The sequence below is a fragment of the Salmo salar genome, chromosome ssa04, assembly GCF_905237065.1.
Source record: "Salmo salar chromosome ssa04, Ssal_v3.1, whole genome shotgun sequence".
NCBI classification, from domain to species: domain Eukaryota; kingdom Metazoa; phylum Chordata; class Actinopteri; order Salmoniformes; family Salmonidae; genus Salmo; species Salmo salar.
Genome location: NC_059445.1, coordinates 52,098,067 through 52,116,190, shown reverse-complemented (window position 1 = coordinate 52,116,190; position 18,124 = coordinate 52,098,067). Strand labels below are relative to the sequence as shown.

Sequence of the window (18,124 nt, the reverse complement as noted above, 5' to 3'; positions counted from 1 at the left end):
CACACAAATCTAAAAGTAAAATAATGGAATTAAGAAATATATAAATATTAGGACGAGCAATGTCGGAATGGCACTGACTAAAATACAGTATATATACATATGAGATGAGTAAAGCAGTATGTAAACATTATTAAAGTGACTAGTGTTCCATTATTAAAGTGGCCAGTCTATGTATATGGGGCAGCAGCCTCTAAGGTGCAGGGTTGAGTAACCGGGTGGTAGCCGGCTAGTGATGGCTATTTAACAGTCTGATGGCCTTGAGATAGAAGCTGTTTTTCAGTCTCTTGGTCCCTGCTTTGATGCACCTGTACTGACCTCGCCTTCTGGATGATAGCGGGGTGAACAGGCAGTGGCTCAGGTGGTTGTTGTCCTTGATCTTATTGGCCTTCCTGTGACATCGGGTGGTGTAGGTGTCCTGGAGGGCAGGTAGTTGCCCCCGGTGATGCGTTGTGCAGACCTCACTACCATCTGGAGAGCCATGCGGTTGTGGGTGGTGCAGTTGCATACCAGGTGATGATACAGCCCGACAGGACGCTCTCAATGGTGCATCTGTAAAAATGTGTGAGGGTCTTAGGAGCCAAGTCAAATTTCTTCAGCCTCCTCTGAGGTTGTAGAGGTACTGTTGCGCCTTCTTCACCACACGTCTGTGTGGGTGGACCATTTCAGATCGTGAGTGATGTGTACGCCAAGGAACTTGACGCTTTGTACCTTCTCCACTGCGGTCCCGTCGATGTAGAGAGGGGGTGCTTCCTCTGCTTTTTCCTGAAGTCCACGATCAGCTCCTTCACTTTGTTGATGTTGAGGGTGAGGTTATTTTCCTGGCACCACTCAGCCAGGTCCCTCACCTCCTCCCTGTAGGCTGTCTCGTCATTGTTAGTAATCAGGCCTACTATGGTTGTGTCGTCTGCAAACTTGATGATTGAGTTGGAGGCGTGCATGGCCACACAGTCATGGGTGAACAGGGAGTACAGGAGGGGGCTGAGTACACACCCTTGTGGCGCCCCTGTGTTGAGGATCAGTGAAGTGGAGGTGTTGTTTCCTACCTTCACCACCTGGGGGCGGCCCGTCAGGAAGTCCAAGACCCAGTTGCACAGGGCGAGGTTCAGACCTAGGGCCCTGAGCTTGATGATGAGCTTGGAGGGTACCATGGTGTTGAAGGCTGAGCTATGGTCAATGAACAGCATTCTTACATAGGTATTCCTCTTGTCCAGATGGGATAGGGCAGTGTGCAGTGTGGTGGTGATTACATCGTCTGTGGATCTATTGGGGCGGTAAGCAAATTGAAGTGGGTCTAGGGTGTCAGATAAGGTGGAGGTGATATGATCCTTAACTAGCCACGGGTGTATTCAGTTGAAATGAAACGTTCAGAACGTTGCAGATAGAAAGGCAAAATGTAGAGCTAACAGATTCTATCTGAGGATTTTGTGATGTTGCACTATCCTGAACAGACCCCAGGTGAGCGCAGTGTTCAAGTCCTGAGCAGTACTAATCACCTGATATGGTGATGAGCAGGTTCAGTCCCTCCAGGACATCCATTTGTTGAAACCTGCGGGAATTGATGAGGGGGTAGACCTTCCCCTGACCACTACGGTCCAGCAGCTTCAGACCATTCTCTGTCCCCACCAGCAGGTTCACACCTGGGAATCACACACAGATACAAATATCCCCAAAATGCAATCAATCAGGACCTACAGGAAATATGTAAAAGATGTGATACTCATGGTGGAGGGGATAAAATGATTACAGTGCGGGCTATAGCTTAGACCAGCGTGCCGTCTGTCTCACCCCAGAGAGCAGCACAGAGGATCTCAGAGTTGAACCTCTTCTTGTACTTGCGGATCTCGGGGGTGTCGCTGTGGGGGCGTGTGTTGGTGGGGTTCACGTTCACCATGGAGCCTTTCCTCACCTCCATCTTCAGCTGCTCAAACCTGGAGCCCAGGCCTGGACACAGCAGGAGGGAGGCAGAGAAGCAGGCAATGTTTAGACGGAAGAGGAGAGAAAACTTCCTTAAGGGAATGATATTGAATCAAGCTACTGTGAGCAAATGCTGCCCTCCTGCTGTGAGACATTTCCATGACTCAGATTTACTAACAGCAGTAAAGTAAAAGATGCTGGATTGTGAGCCGAGTAATGAAGCTAGAGACTAGAAAAGGGAACTAAGGAATTGAGGGTGTTTAGGGGAACCTCATTTAACCTCTTGATAATGAGACATTCTGTCTGTACTTACTGCCCACAGAGATGGCATCCGCAGTGTCACCTGGTGGTTGGTACATGCCCAGGTCAACAAAGGTGGTGAAAGAGGACTTGCCACTTGACGCCTTGACTAGACCCCTGGACTGATACTGAGGGAAACAGGAAGGAAGGGAGAGAATGGGGTTTTGGGCAGAGAACCATGTCCATGATTGTACTTGTATTCGGGGAGACAGTCAGAGAGACTCACATCATAGACAGAGTCTTTCCCAGGGGAGGAGTGGGAGGCGGAGTCAGTGGGGGAGTGGGAGGGCTGCACCACATCAGGCAGGTTGGTGTATCCATTGTGGCTCCGCTTCTCTGGTGTCTGCCGGGCAACGGGGACAAACCACAGTCACAATGGCCCAACACAACCTCCTACATAAGAGTAACCTGACCACCCACACACATTTACACAACTCCACACACATGCATGTATACAAATGTGTGTTTAATACAGATGACTTCTCTCTAGTCCAGTAGGCTACTTCCTGAAAGACATAACTCACCCTCTGCACCAGCATGGTCTGGTCCCTGTAGACTCCAGCCTGCCCCTCCTCCCCTCCCTCGCCCTCCTCCTCCTCCTCATGAACCACCATGGTGTTGACCGAGTCAGTGTCGGCATCCCGGGGACTAAAGACAGACAGGAGATGATGTCAAGGAGGAAGAAACAGAGGAAAATGACAGAACAGCAGAGGATATGAAGTAGACAGGAAAATGAAAGAAGGGAAGGTGAGGGTGGCGGTATAAAGAGGATAAGAATGGGCTTTCAATGTCATTATTCACACGAGAAGTCGTCTCTCCTTTCAATGTCATTATTCACACGAGAAGCTGTCTCTCCTTTCAATGTCATTATTCACACGAGAAGCTGTCTCTCCTTTCAATGTCATTATTCACACAAGAAGCTGTCTCTCCTTTTTTCTCCTTCCTGTTTGTCAGTGTGTGTGTTCTCCCACCCTGGTACTGACCGGTCTGTAGGGCTGTCCTCCTCCTCATTCCCCTCTCCACTCTCACTCTCCTCACTGCTCTCACTGCCTTCTGAGGATGAGGAGTAGTCATTGGCCTTCACTGGAGGTCTGGGCTGCTCCTCAGGACGCTCCTTAGCATACAGCCCATGGTCCTGAACACACACACACACACACACACGACAGGTTTTACCAGCATACTAGGACTATGACAGGCATGTGTAACTTAACACAGCAGCCTGACATAGTGAAACCAATACTTGTGTATCACAGCACACACACAGATACTTACCTCTCCTATAGCTCTCTTGTAACTCTGTGCATAGGAAGAAGCAGTGGACAAACAGGGAAGTGAGCGGTGTAGGAAGAGAGAAAAAGAAAAGTGCAGAGAATAGGATATGAAAAAAAGAGAAACCGTTAGCGTAGGAGTCAATATCCAGAAAAAGATCTGCTGTAGGGATTGGGGAGTGAGTGCAGGTGTTACAATAGTGCAGAATAGTCAGTGAAAATACATTTGAAAAGTGATAAGCTGAAAAGAAGAAGCGTGTGAACAGCTGATAAATGGGAAGGGTGTGTAAAGTGTCTGAATATCCTTCATGCAGTGTTCACCGTGAGGGTGTTTTACAGGTGAGGGGTACTTACAGCAGGGCGACTGGGGCGGGACGACGTGCGAGACTCCCCTGGCTTGTGCCCAGTCATGCGCCCGTCATGGCCTAGTATGGGGGAGTCTATTTTGGAGGAGCCTGAAACCAACATTCTGAATGTCACCAAGGAACTGCTAACATCATTGCTGGGGCTTGCTTTCATTCCATAAGAGGGATCAACAGAAAGAGAAAGAGATAGATAAGCAGAGTCACAGAGAATGTGATCGACTCACTGAGTATCCGGTGCCTCTCCAGAGAGCCAGTCTGGGGTAGATTGGATACGAGGTTCATGCTATCTCCTCTCTCCCAGCGGTCGTTGCGGCTGAGGTCTGGGTTGCTGTTACAAGGAAGAGATAAGATCAGTTATTAAGCCTCAGCAGTGAATATCATAACTCTGTCATGATCTACCATCATCCATGGGTCATGATTGGAATCAGAATAGTCTTCTGACATCTTTAAAATGTGAATGTATTGCCAAATGAGCTCATGAGTGAGACAGGGAGTAAAAGTGACTTACTGTTTGGTGCTTTAGATTATCATCAGCTGAGTATTTAGACAAATCATGATTTTGCGGAGGTGTTGTTTAGTGGGGACAAATTTTCGCCATAATTCTCTAAAACACTGCTTACCCGCTAAATAGTTCCATTGAAAACATCTTCAGATACCTCCATGTTTGCATGTAGTGCATAAAATATGAATAAACACGTGCCCTTTCTGAAGAGGGAGGGAGGAACTGGGAACAGGCTTTGGCAGAGGGAGGTATGGACTTCGTTAAGACAGATTGGAAAGTGTTTGCCGCCAAAACCTAAATCAAGAAGCGGGAGATTTGGTTCTAGGAGCCGGAATTAGAATGAGAGTAGCTTAGATGTGTCCGTCTGAGTTACCTGGCTCTGACTGGATGCCTGATGCCAGATGATAGGTTGGTGTTGAGAGCTGTGGCAATGGAGGCGGTCCTCTGGGGAATCTGCGAAAGATAGAGAGATATCCGACATTACTAAATACACTATATGACCAAAAGTATGTGAACATCTGCTCGTCGAACATCTCATTCCAAAATCATCGGCATTAATATGGACTTGGTCGCCCCTTTGCTGCTATAACTGCCTCCACTCTTCTGGGAAGGCTTTCCACTAGATGTTGGAACATTGCTGAGGGGACTTGCTTCCCCGCAGTGCCAGACCTCACTGATGTTGGGCGATTAGGCCTGGCACGCAGTCTGCATTCCAATTCATTCCAAAGGTGTTCGATGGGGTTGAGGTCAGGGCTCTGTGCAGGCCAGTCAAGTTCTTCCACACAGATCTCAACAAACCATTTCTGTATGGACCTCGCTTTGTGCATGGGGACATTGTCATGCTGAAACAGGAAAGGACCTTTCCCAAACTGTTGCCACAAAGTTGGAAGTACAGAATCGTCTAGAATGTCATTGTATGCTGTAGCATTAAGATTTCCCTTCACTGGAACTAAAGGGCCCTAGCCCGAAACATGAAAAACAGCCCCAGACCATTATTCCTCCTCCACCAAACTTTACAGTTGGCACTATACATTGGGGCAGGTAGCACTCTCCTGGCATCCGCCAAACCCAGATTCGGCTGTTAAACTGCCAGATAGTAAAGTGTGATTCATCAATCCAGAGAACGCATTTCCACTACTCCAGAGTCCAATGGTGGTGAGATTTACACCACTCCAGCAGACGCTTGGCATTGTGATCTTAGGCTTGGAAGCTCCCGACAAACAGTTCTTGTGCTGACGTTGCTTCCAGAGGCAGTTTGGTACTCGGTAGTAAGTGTTGCAACCGAGGACAGACAATTTTTACGCACTACACGCTTCAGCATTCGGAGGTTCCATTCTGTGAGCTTGTGTGGCCTACCACTTCACGGCTGAGCCGTTGTTGCTCCTAGACATTTCCACTTCCAATAACAGCACTTACAGTTGACCGGGGCAGCTCTAACAGGGCCGAAATTTGATGAACTGACTTGTTGGAAAGGTGGCATTCTATGATGGTGCCATGTTGAAAGTCACTGAGCTCTTCAGTTAGGCCATTCTACTGCCAATGTTTATATATGGAGATTTCATGGCTTTGCGCTCGATGTTATACAGGTCAGCAACAGGTGTGGCTAAAATAGCCGAATCCACTAATTTGAAGGGGTGTCCACATACTTTTGTATATACAGAACCAGTCAAAAGTTTGGACACACCAAAACATTCAAGGGTTTTTCTTTATTTTTCTTTATTTCACCTTTATTTAACCAGGTAGGCCAGTTGAGAACAAGTTCTCATTACAACTGTGACCTGGCCAAGATAAAGCAAAGCAGTGCGACAAAAACAACACAGTTGCACATGGGATAAACAAATGTACAATCAATAACGCAATAGAAAATCTGTATACAGTGTGTGCAAATTAAGTAAGGAGGTAAGGCAAAAAAATAGGCCACAGTGGCGAAGTAATTACAATTTAGCAATTTACCGTGGAGTGATATATGTGCAGATGAGGATGTGCAAGTATAAACACGGGTGTGCTAAAGAGCAGAAAAAAGAAGAAAAAAAAAACATATGGGGATGGGGTAGGTAGTTGGTTGGATGGGCTATTTACAGATGGGCTGTGTACAGCGATCGGTAAGCTGCTCTGACAGCCAATGCTTTAAGTTAGCGAGGGAGATATAGGTCTCCAACTTCAGTGATTTTTACAATTGGTTCAAGTCATTGGCAGCAGAGAACTGGAAGGAAAGGCGGCCAAAGGAGGTGTTGGCTTTGGGGATGACCAGTGAAATATACCTGCTGGAGTGTGTGCTACGGGTGGGTGTTGCTATGGTGACCAGTGAGCTGAGATAAGGCGGAGCTTTACCTAGCAAAGACTAATAGATGACCTGAAGCCAGTGGGTCTGGCGACGAATATGTAGCGAGGACCAGCCAACAAGAGCATACAGGTCGCAATGGTGGGTAGTATATGGGGCTTTGGTGACAAAACAGATGGCACTGTGATAGACTGCATCCAATTTGCTGAGTAGAGTGTTGGAGGCTATTTTGTAAATGACATCGCCGAAGTCAAGGATCGGCAGGATAGTCCGTTTTACGAGGGTATGTTTGGCAGCATGAGTGAAGGAGGCTTTGTTGCGAAATAGGAAGCCGATTCTAGATTTTTTGGATTGGAGATGCTTAATGTGTGTCTGGAAGGAGTTTACAGTCTAGCCAGACACCTAGGTATTTATAGTTGTCCACATATTCTAAGTCAGAACCGTCCAGAGTAGGGATGCTAGGCGGGCGGGCAGCGATCGGTTGAAGAGCATGCATTTCGTTTTACTAGCATTTAAGAGCAGTTGGAGGCCACGGAAGGAGTGTTGTATGGCATTGAAGCTCGTTTGGAGGTCTGTTAACACAGTGTCCAAAGAAGGGCCAGAAGTATACAGAATGGTGTCTTCTGCGTAGAGGTGGATCAAAGAATCACCCGCAGCAAGAGCGACATCATTGATATATACAGAGAAAAGAGTCGGCCAGAGAATTGAACCCTGTGGCACACCCATAGAGACTGCCAGAGGTCTGGACAACAGGCCCTCCGATTTGACACACTGAACTCTATCTGAGAAGTAGTTAGTGAACCAGGCGAGGCAGTCATTAGAGAAACCAAGGCTGTTGAGTCTGCCGATAAGAATATGGCAATTCCATTGATTTGGTCGAGTTCGATTGACCTCTTTACCGCATGTATAGATGCATGTTCATGTCATCGTCACCAATCAACTGCATTACAGTTAAAAACGACTGACTACCACCACTGTATGCTGCCTATGCTACCAGCTTATACGAACGAGAGTTAGCATTTAGCAGTCACTTCTTCTAAACCTGAAAAGAAACTTCTAAATGTTATGCAGTGAAAACTGTCAAATCTGACTTTAGTAACCACATTGTGGGCCTGTTACAATACATCAATCATGATGGATGACGAATAGTCACTTTGTTAAATCTGATTTGCTAATGTGCGCCAATGCGAAGTCCTTCTATCCCCCACGGTCTGTGTTCCATTTGCCTCTACCGCATGTACACTAGGTGTACAAAACATTAAGTACATCTGCCATTTTCAGGTAGATCAGCTTTAATATTGCAGATAGATTGTAGCTCTCATCATTGTAATTGTCTGCATCATTTCCATTCCCCTGTATATTTTTTTGTAAATATACAGTACCAGTCAAGATTTGACACACCTACTCATTCAAGGGATTTTCTTTATTTTTACTATTTTCTACATCGTAGAATAATAGTGAAGACATCAACACTATGAAATAACACATATGGAATCATGTAGTAACCAAAAAAAGTGTTAAATCAAAATATACTGCTCAAAAAAATAAAGGGAACACATAAACAACACATCCTAGATCTGAATGAAAGAAATAATCTTATTAAATACTTTTTTCTTTACATAGTTGAATGTGCTGACAACAAAATCACACAAAAATAATCAATGGAAATCCAATTTATCAACCCATGGAGGTCTGGATTTGGTGTCACACTCAAAATTAAAAGTGGAAAACCACACTACAGGCTGATCCAACTTTGATGTAATGTCCTTAAAACAAGTCAAAATAAGGCTCAGTAGTGTGTGTGGCCTCCACGTGCCTGTATGACCTCCCTACAACGCCTGGGCATGCTCCTGATGAGGTGGCGGATGGTCTCCTGAGAGATCTCCTCCCAGACCTGGACTAAAGCATCCGCCAACTCCTGGACAGTCTGTGGTGCAATGTGGCGTTGGTGGATGGAGCGAGACATGATGTCCCAGATGTGCTCAATTGGATTCAGGTCTGGGGAACGGGCGGGCCAGTCCATAGCATCAATGCCTTCCTCTTGCAGGAACTGCTGACACACTCCAGCCACGAGGTCTAGCATTGTCTTACATACGGAGGAACCCAGGGCCAACCGCAGCAGCATATGGTCTCACAAGGGGTCTGAGGATCTCATCTCGGTACCTAATGGCAGTCAGGCTACCTCTGGCGAGCACATGGAGGGCTGTGCGGCCCCCAAAGAAATGCCACCCCACACCATGACTGACCCACCGCCAAACCGGTCATGCTGGAGGATGTTGCAGGCAGCAGAACGTTCTCCACGGCGTCTCCAGACTCTGTCACGTCTGTTACGTGCTCAGTGTGAACCTGCTTTCATCTGTGAAGAGCACAGGGCGCCAGTGGCGAATTTGCCAATCTTGGTGTTCTCTGGCAAATGCCAAACGTCCTGCACGGTGTTGGGCTGTAAGCACAACCCCCACCTGTGGACGTCGGGCCCTCATACCACCCTCATGGAGTCTGTTTCTGACAGTTTGAGCAGACACATGCACATTTGTGGCCTGCTGGAGGTCATTTTGCAGGGTTCTGGCAGTGCTCCTCCTGCTCCTCCTTGCACAAAGGCTGAGGTAGCGGTCCTGCTGCTGGGTTGTTGCCCTCCTACGACCTCCTCCACGTCTCCTGATGTACTGGCCTGTCTCCTGGTAGCGCCTCCATGCTCTGGACACTACGCTGACAGACACAGCAAACCTTCTTGCCACAGCTCGCATTGATGTGCCATCCTGGATGAGCTGCACTACCTGAGCCACTTGTGTGGGTTGTAGACTCCGTCTCATGCTACCACTAGAGTGAAAGCACCGCCAGCATTCAAATGTGACCAAAACATCAGCCAGGAAGCATAGGAACTGAGAAGTGGTCTGTGGTCCCCACCTGCAGAACCACTCCTTTATTGGGGGTGTCTTGCTTATTGCCTATAATTTCCACCTGTTGTCTATTCCATTTGCACAACAGCATGTGAAATTTATTGTCAATCAGTGTTGCTTCCTAAGTGGACAGTTTGATTTCACAGAAGTGTGATTGACTTGGAGTTACATTGTGTTGTTTAAGTGTTCCCTTTATTTTTTTGAGCAGTGTATATTTTAGATGTTAGATTCTTCAAAGTAGCCATCCCTTGCATTGATGACAGTTATGCATACTCTCAACCAGCTAGCCTAAGGAATGCTTTTGCAACAGTCTTGAAGGAGTTCCCACATATGCTGAGCACTTGTTGGCTGCTTTTCCTTCACTCTGCGGTCCAACTCATCCCAAACCATCTTAATTGGGTTGAGGTTGGGCGATTGTGGAGGCCAGGTCATCTGATGCAGCACTCCATCACTCTCCCTCTTGGTCAAACAGCCTTTACACAGCCTGGAGGTGTGTTTTGGGTTATTACCCTGTTGAAACACAAATGATAGTGGGACTAAACGCAATCCAGATGGGGTGGCGGATTGCTGCAGAATGCTGTGGTAGCCATGCTGGTTAAGTGTGCCTTGAATTCTAAATAAATAACACAGTGTCACCAACAAAGCACCTCCAAACCATCATGTGGAGATCATCCGTTCACCTACTCTGGGTCCTCTTCTTATTGGTGTCCTTTAGTAGTGGTTTCTTTGTAGCAATTCAACCATGAAGGCATTATTCACGCAGTCTCCTCTGAACAGTTGATGTTGAGATGTGTCTGTTACTTGAACTTTGTGAAGCATTTATTTGGGCTGCAATCTGAGGTGCAGTTAAATCTAATGAACGTATCCTCTGCAGCAGAGGTAACTCTGGGTCTTCCTTTCCCGTGTCGGTCCTCATGAGAGCCAGTTTCATCATAGCGCTTGATGGTTTTTGTGACTGCACTTGAATAAACATTGAAAGTTCTTGAAATGTTCCAGACTGACTGATCTTCATGTCTTGTAGGAATGGCGGACTGTCGTTTCTCTTTGCTTATTTGAGCTGTTCTTGCCATAATATAGACTTGGTCTTTTACCAAATAGGGCTATCTTCTGTATACCACCCCTACCTTGTCACAACACTGATTGGCTGAAACGCATTAAGAAGGAAAGAAATTCCACAAATTAACTTTTAACAAAGCACACCTGTTAATTGAAATGCATTCCAGGCGACTACATCATGAAGCTGGTTGAGAGAATGCCAAGAGTGTGAAAAGCTGTCATCAAGGCAAAGGGTGGCTACTTTAAAGATTCTCAAATATAAAATATATTTTGATTTGTTTTACACTTTTTTGCTTACTACATGATTCCATGTGTTATTTCATAGTTTTGATGTCTTCACTATTATTCTACAATGTAGAAAAGAGTAAAAAAATTGTTTTAAACTTGAATGAGTAGGTGTGTCCAAACCTTTGACTGGTACAGTATATCTAAAAGACTAAAACCAGCAGGTGGCCTCTCACCTTGGGCGGCTGTTCGATCTCCGGCAGGCGGATCCAGGGGCCGCGGTCCTCCCTTTTGCGAGGCTGTGGGGCGGGGCTCTCGGAGGTGGGATCAGAGTTCTGTCGGACCAGCTCCCTGGAGTGGACGGGGCGGGGGGTGGGGGAGGGGTCCTGGGTGGGGAAGGCGGACATGGTCTTAGTGGGCTGGTCACACAGGGACTGGGAGCGGGGGACAGGGGCAGCGTAGGGCTTCAGCGGGACCAAGTGGGCCATCTGGAACTGCAGGGGTGCAGCAGTGAGGAAGGAGGGAACGGAGGAAGTGAGTATGGAGGTGGAGGAGAGGGCAGGGTCAGGTAGTGAGAGCAAGCAAAATAGAGTGATAGGACGGAGGATTGTGCAGTGCATATAGGGATTTTTGCCATTTTATGAAATGAGGGAAATAAGACGATATGAAAGCAATAAGAAGGGAAAAGGGTGGGTCCAGGAGGAGGAGAGGGGAGAAAAGGAAGGAAAAGAAGATTGAAAATAAATAAAGGTAAAATAAACATTATTAGACAGGGGGTAATGCAGTCCAAGGAAAAAGACATAGGGAAGGAAAGAACATCTAATTTTTCTCTCAACTTTGACACATTGCAGTCTCCATTGTGATAAACCAGTATTTCAACAACATGTCTACACTATATTGTAACAAGGGAAACATATTAATAAAGTACACACAAATATATTCCCAGATGAACAAACAACAACACACACCTTGCCCTGCCCCCCCTGAGGCTCAACAGGCCGCTGCATAGGTGGGGTCTGAGCAGCCTGGCCCCCTCCGGATTGGCTGATGGAGTCAGAGCGTGATTGGATGGCAGTGTCAGAGACAGTGTTGCAGATTTTGGGGGAGCCCTGCCTGTTGAGCTTACTGCGCTCCTCCACCTGAGACAGAGGAAAATGGAGGGAAATAAGGGGAGAAGTGATGGGGGGAGAGGAAGGGAGAAATCCCATCACAGAGATGTCGAATCAGACTAACTTTCAGGAAACAATATGACACTTAAGGTGATACTGCATAACTGCTTGATGCTAGCTTGTTACAGGGTAATTGCTGAATATATTCCTCTGGTATTACTCTAGGTTATAAAACCCTATTTAATGAAAGGTGTGGTCGATAGGGTTATTTAAGTTGAAGTTATAGCATGTTCCACTGTTCATGTCCGTGTGGCATTATTGTACCTCTCGGGCCCATGCAGGCTTATTGTTGGGCTCCACGTTCTTGCTGTAGTGGTAGAGGGGCTGGGGCTTCTTGTCCTGTTGCTGCTGCTGCAGGGACACCAAGTAGGCATGCTCCTGCTGCAGCTGCCTCTGCAGACGCTCCGACTGCCTCTGCTCTTCCAGCTGCTTACGCTTGTATTCCTGCACACACACCATCATACGGTCAAAAGCAGACTTTTCTAGGCCTGAGCATGGCTAGTACACCCCTTTGACATGCCCCCCAAACAGACACAATCCTACATACAAAGATGGGGACATCATGCAGGGTATACATAGACAAGGGCCTTATTCTCAGAGTTCTCTCAATGATTCTCTAGTTCTCTCAAGAAATGTTTTCGTAAAATAAAGAATCAAAATACAGTATGTTAGTGCAAACCGTCAAAGTGGAATTTTGACGCCTCTAGTGGTGAGAGGTGTGAAGTGCCAGTAGGAGGAGGAGGGTGAGCAGTATGCCCTGCAGGCAGAGGTAGGGGTAGACTAGGGCTGAGGAGAGGAGGTGACTGCAGGATAAAGGAAGGAAGAGAGTTACCATGAGCAGTGCCTGCTCCTGAAGCAGCTGCTGCTGAAGGATTTCTAACTGCCGCTGTTCCTCCTCTAACTTATGTCTTATGAACTCCTGAAGAGAGAGGTGGAGGAGGGGTGAAGAGGGAAAGGAAAGACAATGGAGAAGAAGAGGATAGATATAAATAGACCACGATGTAGGGGGGAAATTATGACTGTCATACACTAGTTAGTATACAGCCTTAGTGATTTGTCATGGCTTTAAAATGCTACAGGTAAACTAAACGCTACTGATAAAAAGGTATTAGCTTTTGCAGTTTGAGTGTTAGCCTCTACAATACAAATCCATATAAATTGCATCACTTCTTCATTTAGGACTCGATGCAGGTTAGTTATCGCTTAGAAACGGGCAATGGTAGGAGTGTTAAACGGTTTATGGAGAAAAGGAGACTAGGAGAATTGATTATAAAACGTAGGTTGACTGTGATATAATGCCAGTCGCAGTGTTACGAAGGTAGAGCAGAAACGAAGCAAAAGAGAGACGCAGAAACTGAGCTCACCCACAGAAAACTCATCTCTGTATCAATACTCTAATTTAGATCCCTGCTGCCATGGCAACCAGCTCACTGACATTACACAGCCAGAGTGGCTTGCAGTAGCCTGCAGAGTAGGCTACGCCCACACCTCTCCACAATTGGCTGATTGTGCTCCTGCGCTTCTCGTGGTTGGTTACCTGCTCCCTCTCGGCCAGCCTCCTATCCTCCTCCCTCCTTATATCGTCAAGTCTCCGATGGGGGCCCTTTTCTTGCTGTCTCACCATCTCTCGCTCTTTTCTCTGTTGCTGAGAGGGAGAGGGATGACAGGAGAGAGAGGGAGAGAAATGAGTGTGGAAGCCACTTTTGCATATTATGTTGTGGTTATAATGGATGCCTTACTTTTGCATAAAGCGTTTGTTTTCTTCCTCCACTGTGAGAGGAAATAAAAGGTGTGAAAGAGCAAGCGAGAGAGAAAGAGCGGGAGGAGGGGGGAGATGGTTGTGAGTCACACATGTACCGCCAGCCACTGCAGCCCTGCTCATCTTCTGAGACTGACCTGCTCCCTGATTCAAACACTTGGCCAGTTGTTCTTTTAAACCTTTACCGGTCTCTCCTTATAAAACATTTTTATTATTATTAAAAACTTAAATTCATACTACTAAGAACTCAAACACAAACTATCAATATGTTTTTTTTTTTTTCAACTTGATGCTTATTTAAGAAATAACAGATCTCTACCAGGCGGTTGAGAAGTCAGAATACAGCCATAGCAGCAATGCCATAGATGTGGTAAATGTCTGCTAAACACTGACTGGTTCATATAAGCTAGTTAACATACATAATTCAGTGGTGGTAGTTAGTCGTTTTGAACTGTATTGCAGTTGATTGATGACATGAACATGTGTTGGGATTGACATCCATATGCAAACATCATACTCAAATGTTTACCACAACATTGTGTGAAACACAAACAATAGCCTAAACGCAGGCTAATTTTGCTGGGGGGCAAGGAGGAGATTCAGTATCTTTCTCCAACGTGTTTCCATGGCAATTCCATTGTTTTGGTCGAGTTAGATTTTTTTTATACCTTTATTTAACTAGGCATGTCAGTTAAGAACAAATTCTTATTTACAATGACAGCCTAGGAACAGTTGGTTAATTGCCTTGTTCAGGGGCAGAACGACAGATTTTTACCTTGTCAGCTCAGGTATTCGATCTTGCAACCTTTCGGTTACTGGTCCCACGCCACTTTACCGCATGTATAGATGCATATTCATGTCATCGTCACCAATCAACTGCATTACAGTTAAAAACGACTGACTACCACCACTGTATGCTGCCTATGCTACCAGCTTATACGAACGAGAGTTAGCAGTCACTTCTTCTAAACCTGAAAATAAACTTCTAAATGTTATGCAGTGAAAACTGTCAAATCTGACTTTAGTAACCACATTGTGGGCCTGTTACAATACATCAATCATAACGGATATCCACTTTGTTAAATCTGATTTGTTAATGTGCGCAAATCCGACGTCCTTCTATCCCCCACGGTCTGCGTTCCATTGGCCTCTACCGCATGTACCCTACAGTAACTGTACAAAACAAGTACATCTACCCTTTTTTGGAGGGGTAGATCAGCTTTAATATTGCAGATAGATTGTAGCTCTCATCATTGTAATTGTCTGCATCATTTCCATCCCCCTATATATTTTTTGGTAAATATACAGTACCAGTCAAAAGTTTGGACACACCTACTCATTCAAGGGTTTTTCTTTATTTTTACTATTTTCTACATTGTAGAATAATAGTGAAGACATCAAAACTATGAAATAACATATATGGAATCATGTAGTAGCCAAAAAGTGTTAAATCAAAACATATGAGATTCTTCAAAGTAGCCACCCTTTGCCTTGACGACACAGTCTTTCATGAGGTGTCACCTGGAATGCTTTTCCAACAGTCTTAAAGTTCCCACATATGCTGAGCACTTGTTGGCTGCTTTTCCTTCACTCTGCGGTCCAACTCATCCCAAACCATCTCAATTGGGTTGAGGTCGGGTGATTGTGGAGGCCAGGTCATCTGATGCAGCACTCCATCACTCTCCCTCTTGGTCAAATAGCCCTTACACAGCCTGGAGGTGTGTTTTGGGTCATTGTCCTGTTGAACAGCAAATTATAGTTCCACTAAGCGCAAACCAGATGGGATGGCATATTGCTGCGGTAGCCATGCTGGTTAAGTGTGCCTTTGAATTCTAAATAAATCCCAGACAGTGTCACCAGCAAAGCAGCCCCACACCGTCACACCTCCTCCTCCATGCTTCACGGTGGGAACCACAGATGCGGAGATCATCCGTTCACGTACTCTACGTCTCACAAAGACACAGTGGTTGGAACCAAAAATCTCTAATTTGGAGTCATCAGACCAAAGGACAGATTTCCACCGGTCAAATATCCATTGCTTGTGTTTCTTGGCCCAAGGAAGTCTCTTCTTCATATTGGTGTCCTTTAGTAGTGGTTTCTTTGAAGCAATTCGATAATAAAGGCCTGATTCACGCAGTCTCCTCTGAACAGTTGATGTTGAGATGTGTCTGTTACTTGAACTCTGTGAAGCATTTATTTGGGCTGCAATTTCTGAGGCTGGTAACTCTAATGAACTTATCCTCTGCAGCAGAGTTAACTCTGGGTCTTCCTTTCCTGTAGCGGTCCCCATGAGAGCCAGTTTCATCATAGTGCTTGATGGGTTTTGCGACTGCTCTTGAAGAAACTTTGAAAGTGCTTGAAATGTTCCGGATTGACTGACCATCATGTCTTAATGTAATGATGGACTGTCGTTTATCTTTGCTTATTTGAGCTGTTCTTGCCATAATATGGACTTGGTCTTTTACCAAATAGGCTATCTTCTGTATACCACCCATACCTTGTCACAACACAACTGATTGGTTCAATTGCACTAAGAAATTCGACAAATTAACTTTCAACAAGGCACACCTGTGAATTGAAATGCATTAAATCAATCAATCAATCAAATGTATTTATGAAGCCCTTCTTACATCAGCTGATGTCCCGAAGTGCTGTACAGAAACCCAGCCTAAACCCCCAAACAGCAAGCAATGCAGGTGTAGAAGCACGGTGGCTAGTAAAAACTCCCTAGAAAGGCCAAAACCTAGGAAGAAACCTAGAGCGGAACCAGGTTATAAGGGGTTGCCAGTCCTCTTCTGGCTGTGCCGGGTGGAGATTATAACAGAAAAATGTTCAAATGTTCATAGATGACCAGCAGGGTCAAATAATAAATTAGGCGACTACCTCATGAAGGTGGTTGAGAGAATGCCAAGAGTGTGCAAAGCAATCAAGGCAAAGGGTGGTTACTTTGAAGAATCTCAAAAATAAAACACTTTTTTGGTTACTACATGATTCCATGTGTGTTATTTCATAATTTTGTTGAAAACAATGTAGAAAACAGTAAAATAAAGGAAAACTCTTGAATGAGTACAGTACCAGTCAAAAGTTTGCACACACCTACTCATTCCAGGGTTTTTCTTTATTTTTTACATTGTAGAATAATAGAGAAGACATCAAAACTATGAAATAACACAATAATTAAAAATACATTTGACCCCTTTTTCTCCCCAACTTCATGGCATCCAATTGGTAGTTACAGCCTTGCCTCATCGCTGCAACTCCTGTACGGACTCGGGAGAGGTGAAGGTCGAGAACCGTGCATCCTCCGAAACACAACCCAGCCAAGCCGCACTGCTTCTTGACACAATGCTCACTTAACTCGGAAGCCAGCCACACCAATATGTCGGAAGAAACACCGTGTCAGCGTGATTGCGCCCGGCCTGCCACAGGAGACGCTAGAGCGCGATGGGACAAGAACATCCCTACCAGCCAAACCCTCCCCTAACCCGGACGATGTTGGGCCAATTGTGCGCCGCCCCATGGGTCTCCCAGTAGCGGCCTGCTGCGACAGAGCCTGGACTCAAACCAGGATCTCTAGTGGCACAGCGATGCAGTCAGTGCCTTAAACCAGTGCACCACTCGGGAGGCCCATGAAATACCACATTTTGACTGCGACCAAAAACAAGCTACATATTGACAGTAGCAAAACAAATGTTCTAATGATTCTGTCTCTTCGCTAATATTAGGAAGGTGTTAATGTTTTATATATTTGAATTGCAAAACATAGCATTTTTACTCATCTCAACTATATTTAAAAAACATACTTTAGGTCTGCGTCAATGGAGTTTATAGATGGGTAAGCTTTGGTAAATGTGGATTTATATTAAAAAAAAATGTCCAAACATGAATATTCAATTACATTGAAATGAATGTGTTTTCAGGTTGTGTTTGTTGCAATGTCTCCGGAAAGGAATTATAGATTTCAAATATTTCACGTTTCCCACATATTCAGACATTTTGAGATAATAATGTATGACAAAGTGCAGTTCTCTTATTACATACAGTGACAACCGCCTGGCTGAGCACATTTTTACAAAATTCTTACTTTTTAGGCTTTTTACATTTTAACTATTTATTTTCATATGCCTACGCTTCAAGGTCTCAACTAACATGAATGGTGCAATATTAATCCCTCATCAACTGAATTCCTGCCTCTTATCCCATATATTTTGTGACAGAGTTCTTACAGCCCCGAGTGAGCAAAGTTAGAGTGCCACAACACTGAACTGCATATACAAAGTATGTTTTTTGATGCAGTAGGGCTGGGGGAGTTGACCAATTAAGTTAACGTGAAGATTCTTTTCATATCCACTTCGAAATCCATTGCCAAAACATGCTCTGCCAGCCAG

General features: G+C 45.4%; 1 protein-coding gene across 7 annotated transcripts in view; it reads right to left on the bottom strand.

Moving 5' to 3' along the window:
• Positions 1–18,124, bottom strand: part of mink1 (misshapen-like kinase 1) — a 59,606-nt gene that overhangs the window by 3,922 nt on the left and 37,560 nt on the right. Inside the window, exons 12-27 of one of the 7 annotated variants that reach the window (XM_014197479.2) lie at positions 13,515–13,622; positions 12,810–12,896; positions 12,242–12,421; positions 11,777–11,947; positions 11,045–11,302; positions 4,723–4,802; positions 4,072–4,175; positions 3,837–3,937; positions 3,487–3,510; positions 3,198–3,349; positions 2,739–2,862; positions 2,441–2,557; positions 2,228–2,342; positions 1,786–1,941; positions 1,494–1,637; positions 1,206–1,260 (exon numbers count right to left, since the gene is read on the bottom strand). In XM_014197479.2, coding sequence (XP_014052954.1) covers positions 1,244–1,260; positions 1,494–1,637; positions 1,786–1,941; positions 2,228–2,342; positions 2,441–2,557; positions 2,739–2,862; positions 3,198–3,349; positions 3,487–3,510; positions 3,837–3,937; positions 4,072–4,175; positions 4,723–4,802; positions 11,045–11,302; positions 11,777–11,947; positions 12,242–12,421; positions 12,810–12,896; positions 13,515–13,622 — 1,938 coding nt within the window. In that variant the 3' untranslated portion in view covers positions 1,206–1,243. Of the gene's footprint in view, positions 1–1,205; positions 1,261–1,493; positions 1,638–1,785; positions 1,942–2,227; positions 2,343–2,440; positions 2,558–2,738; positions 2,863–3,197; positions 3,350–3,486; positions 3,511–3,836; positions 3,938–4,071; positions 4,176–4,722; positions 4,803–11,044; positions 11,303–11,776; positions 11,948–12,232; positions 12,422–12,809; positions 12,897–13,514; positions 13,623–18,124 lie in introns of those variants that run through there. The other 6 variants (XM_014197475.2, XM_014197478.2, XM_014197476.2 and 3 more) reach the window with 6 other exon arrangements.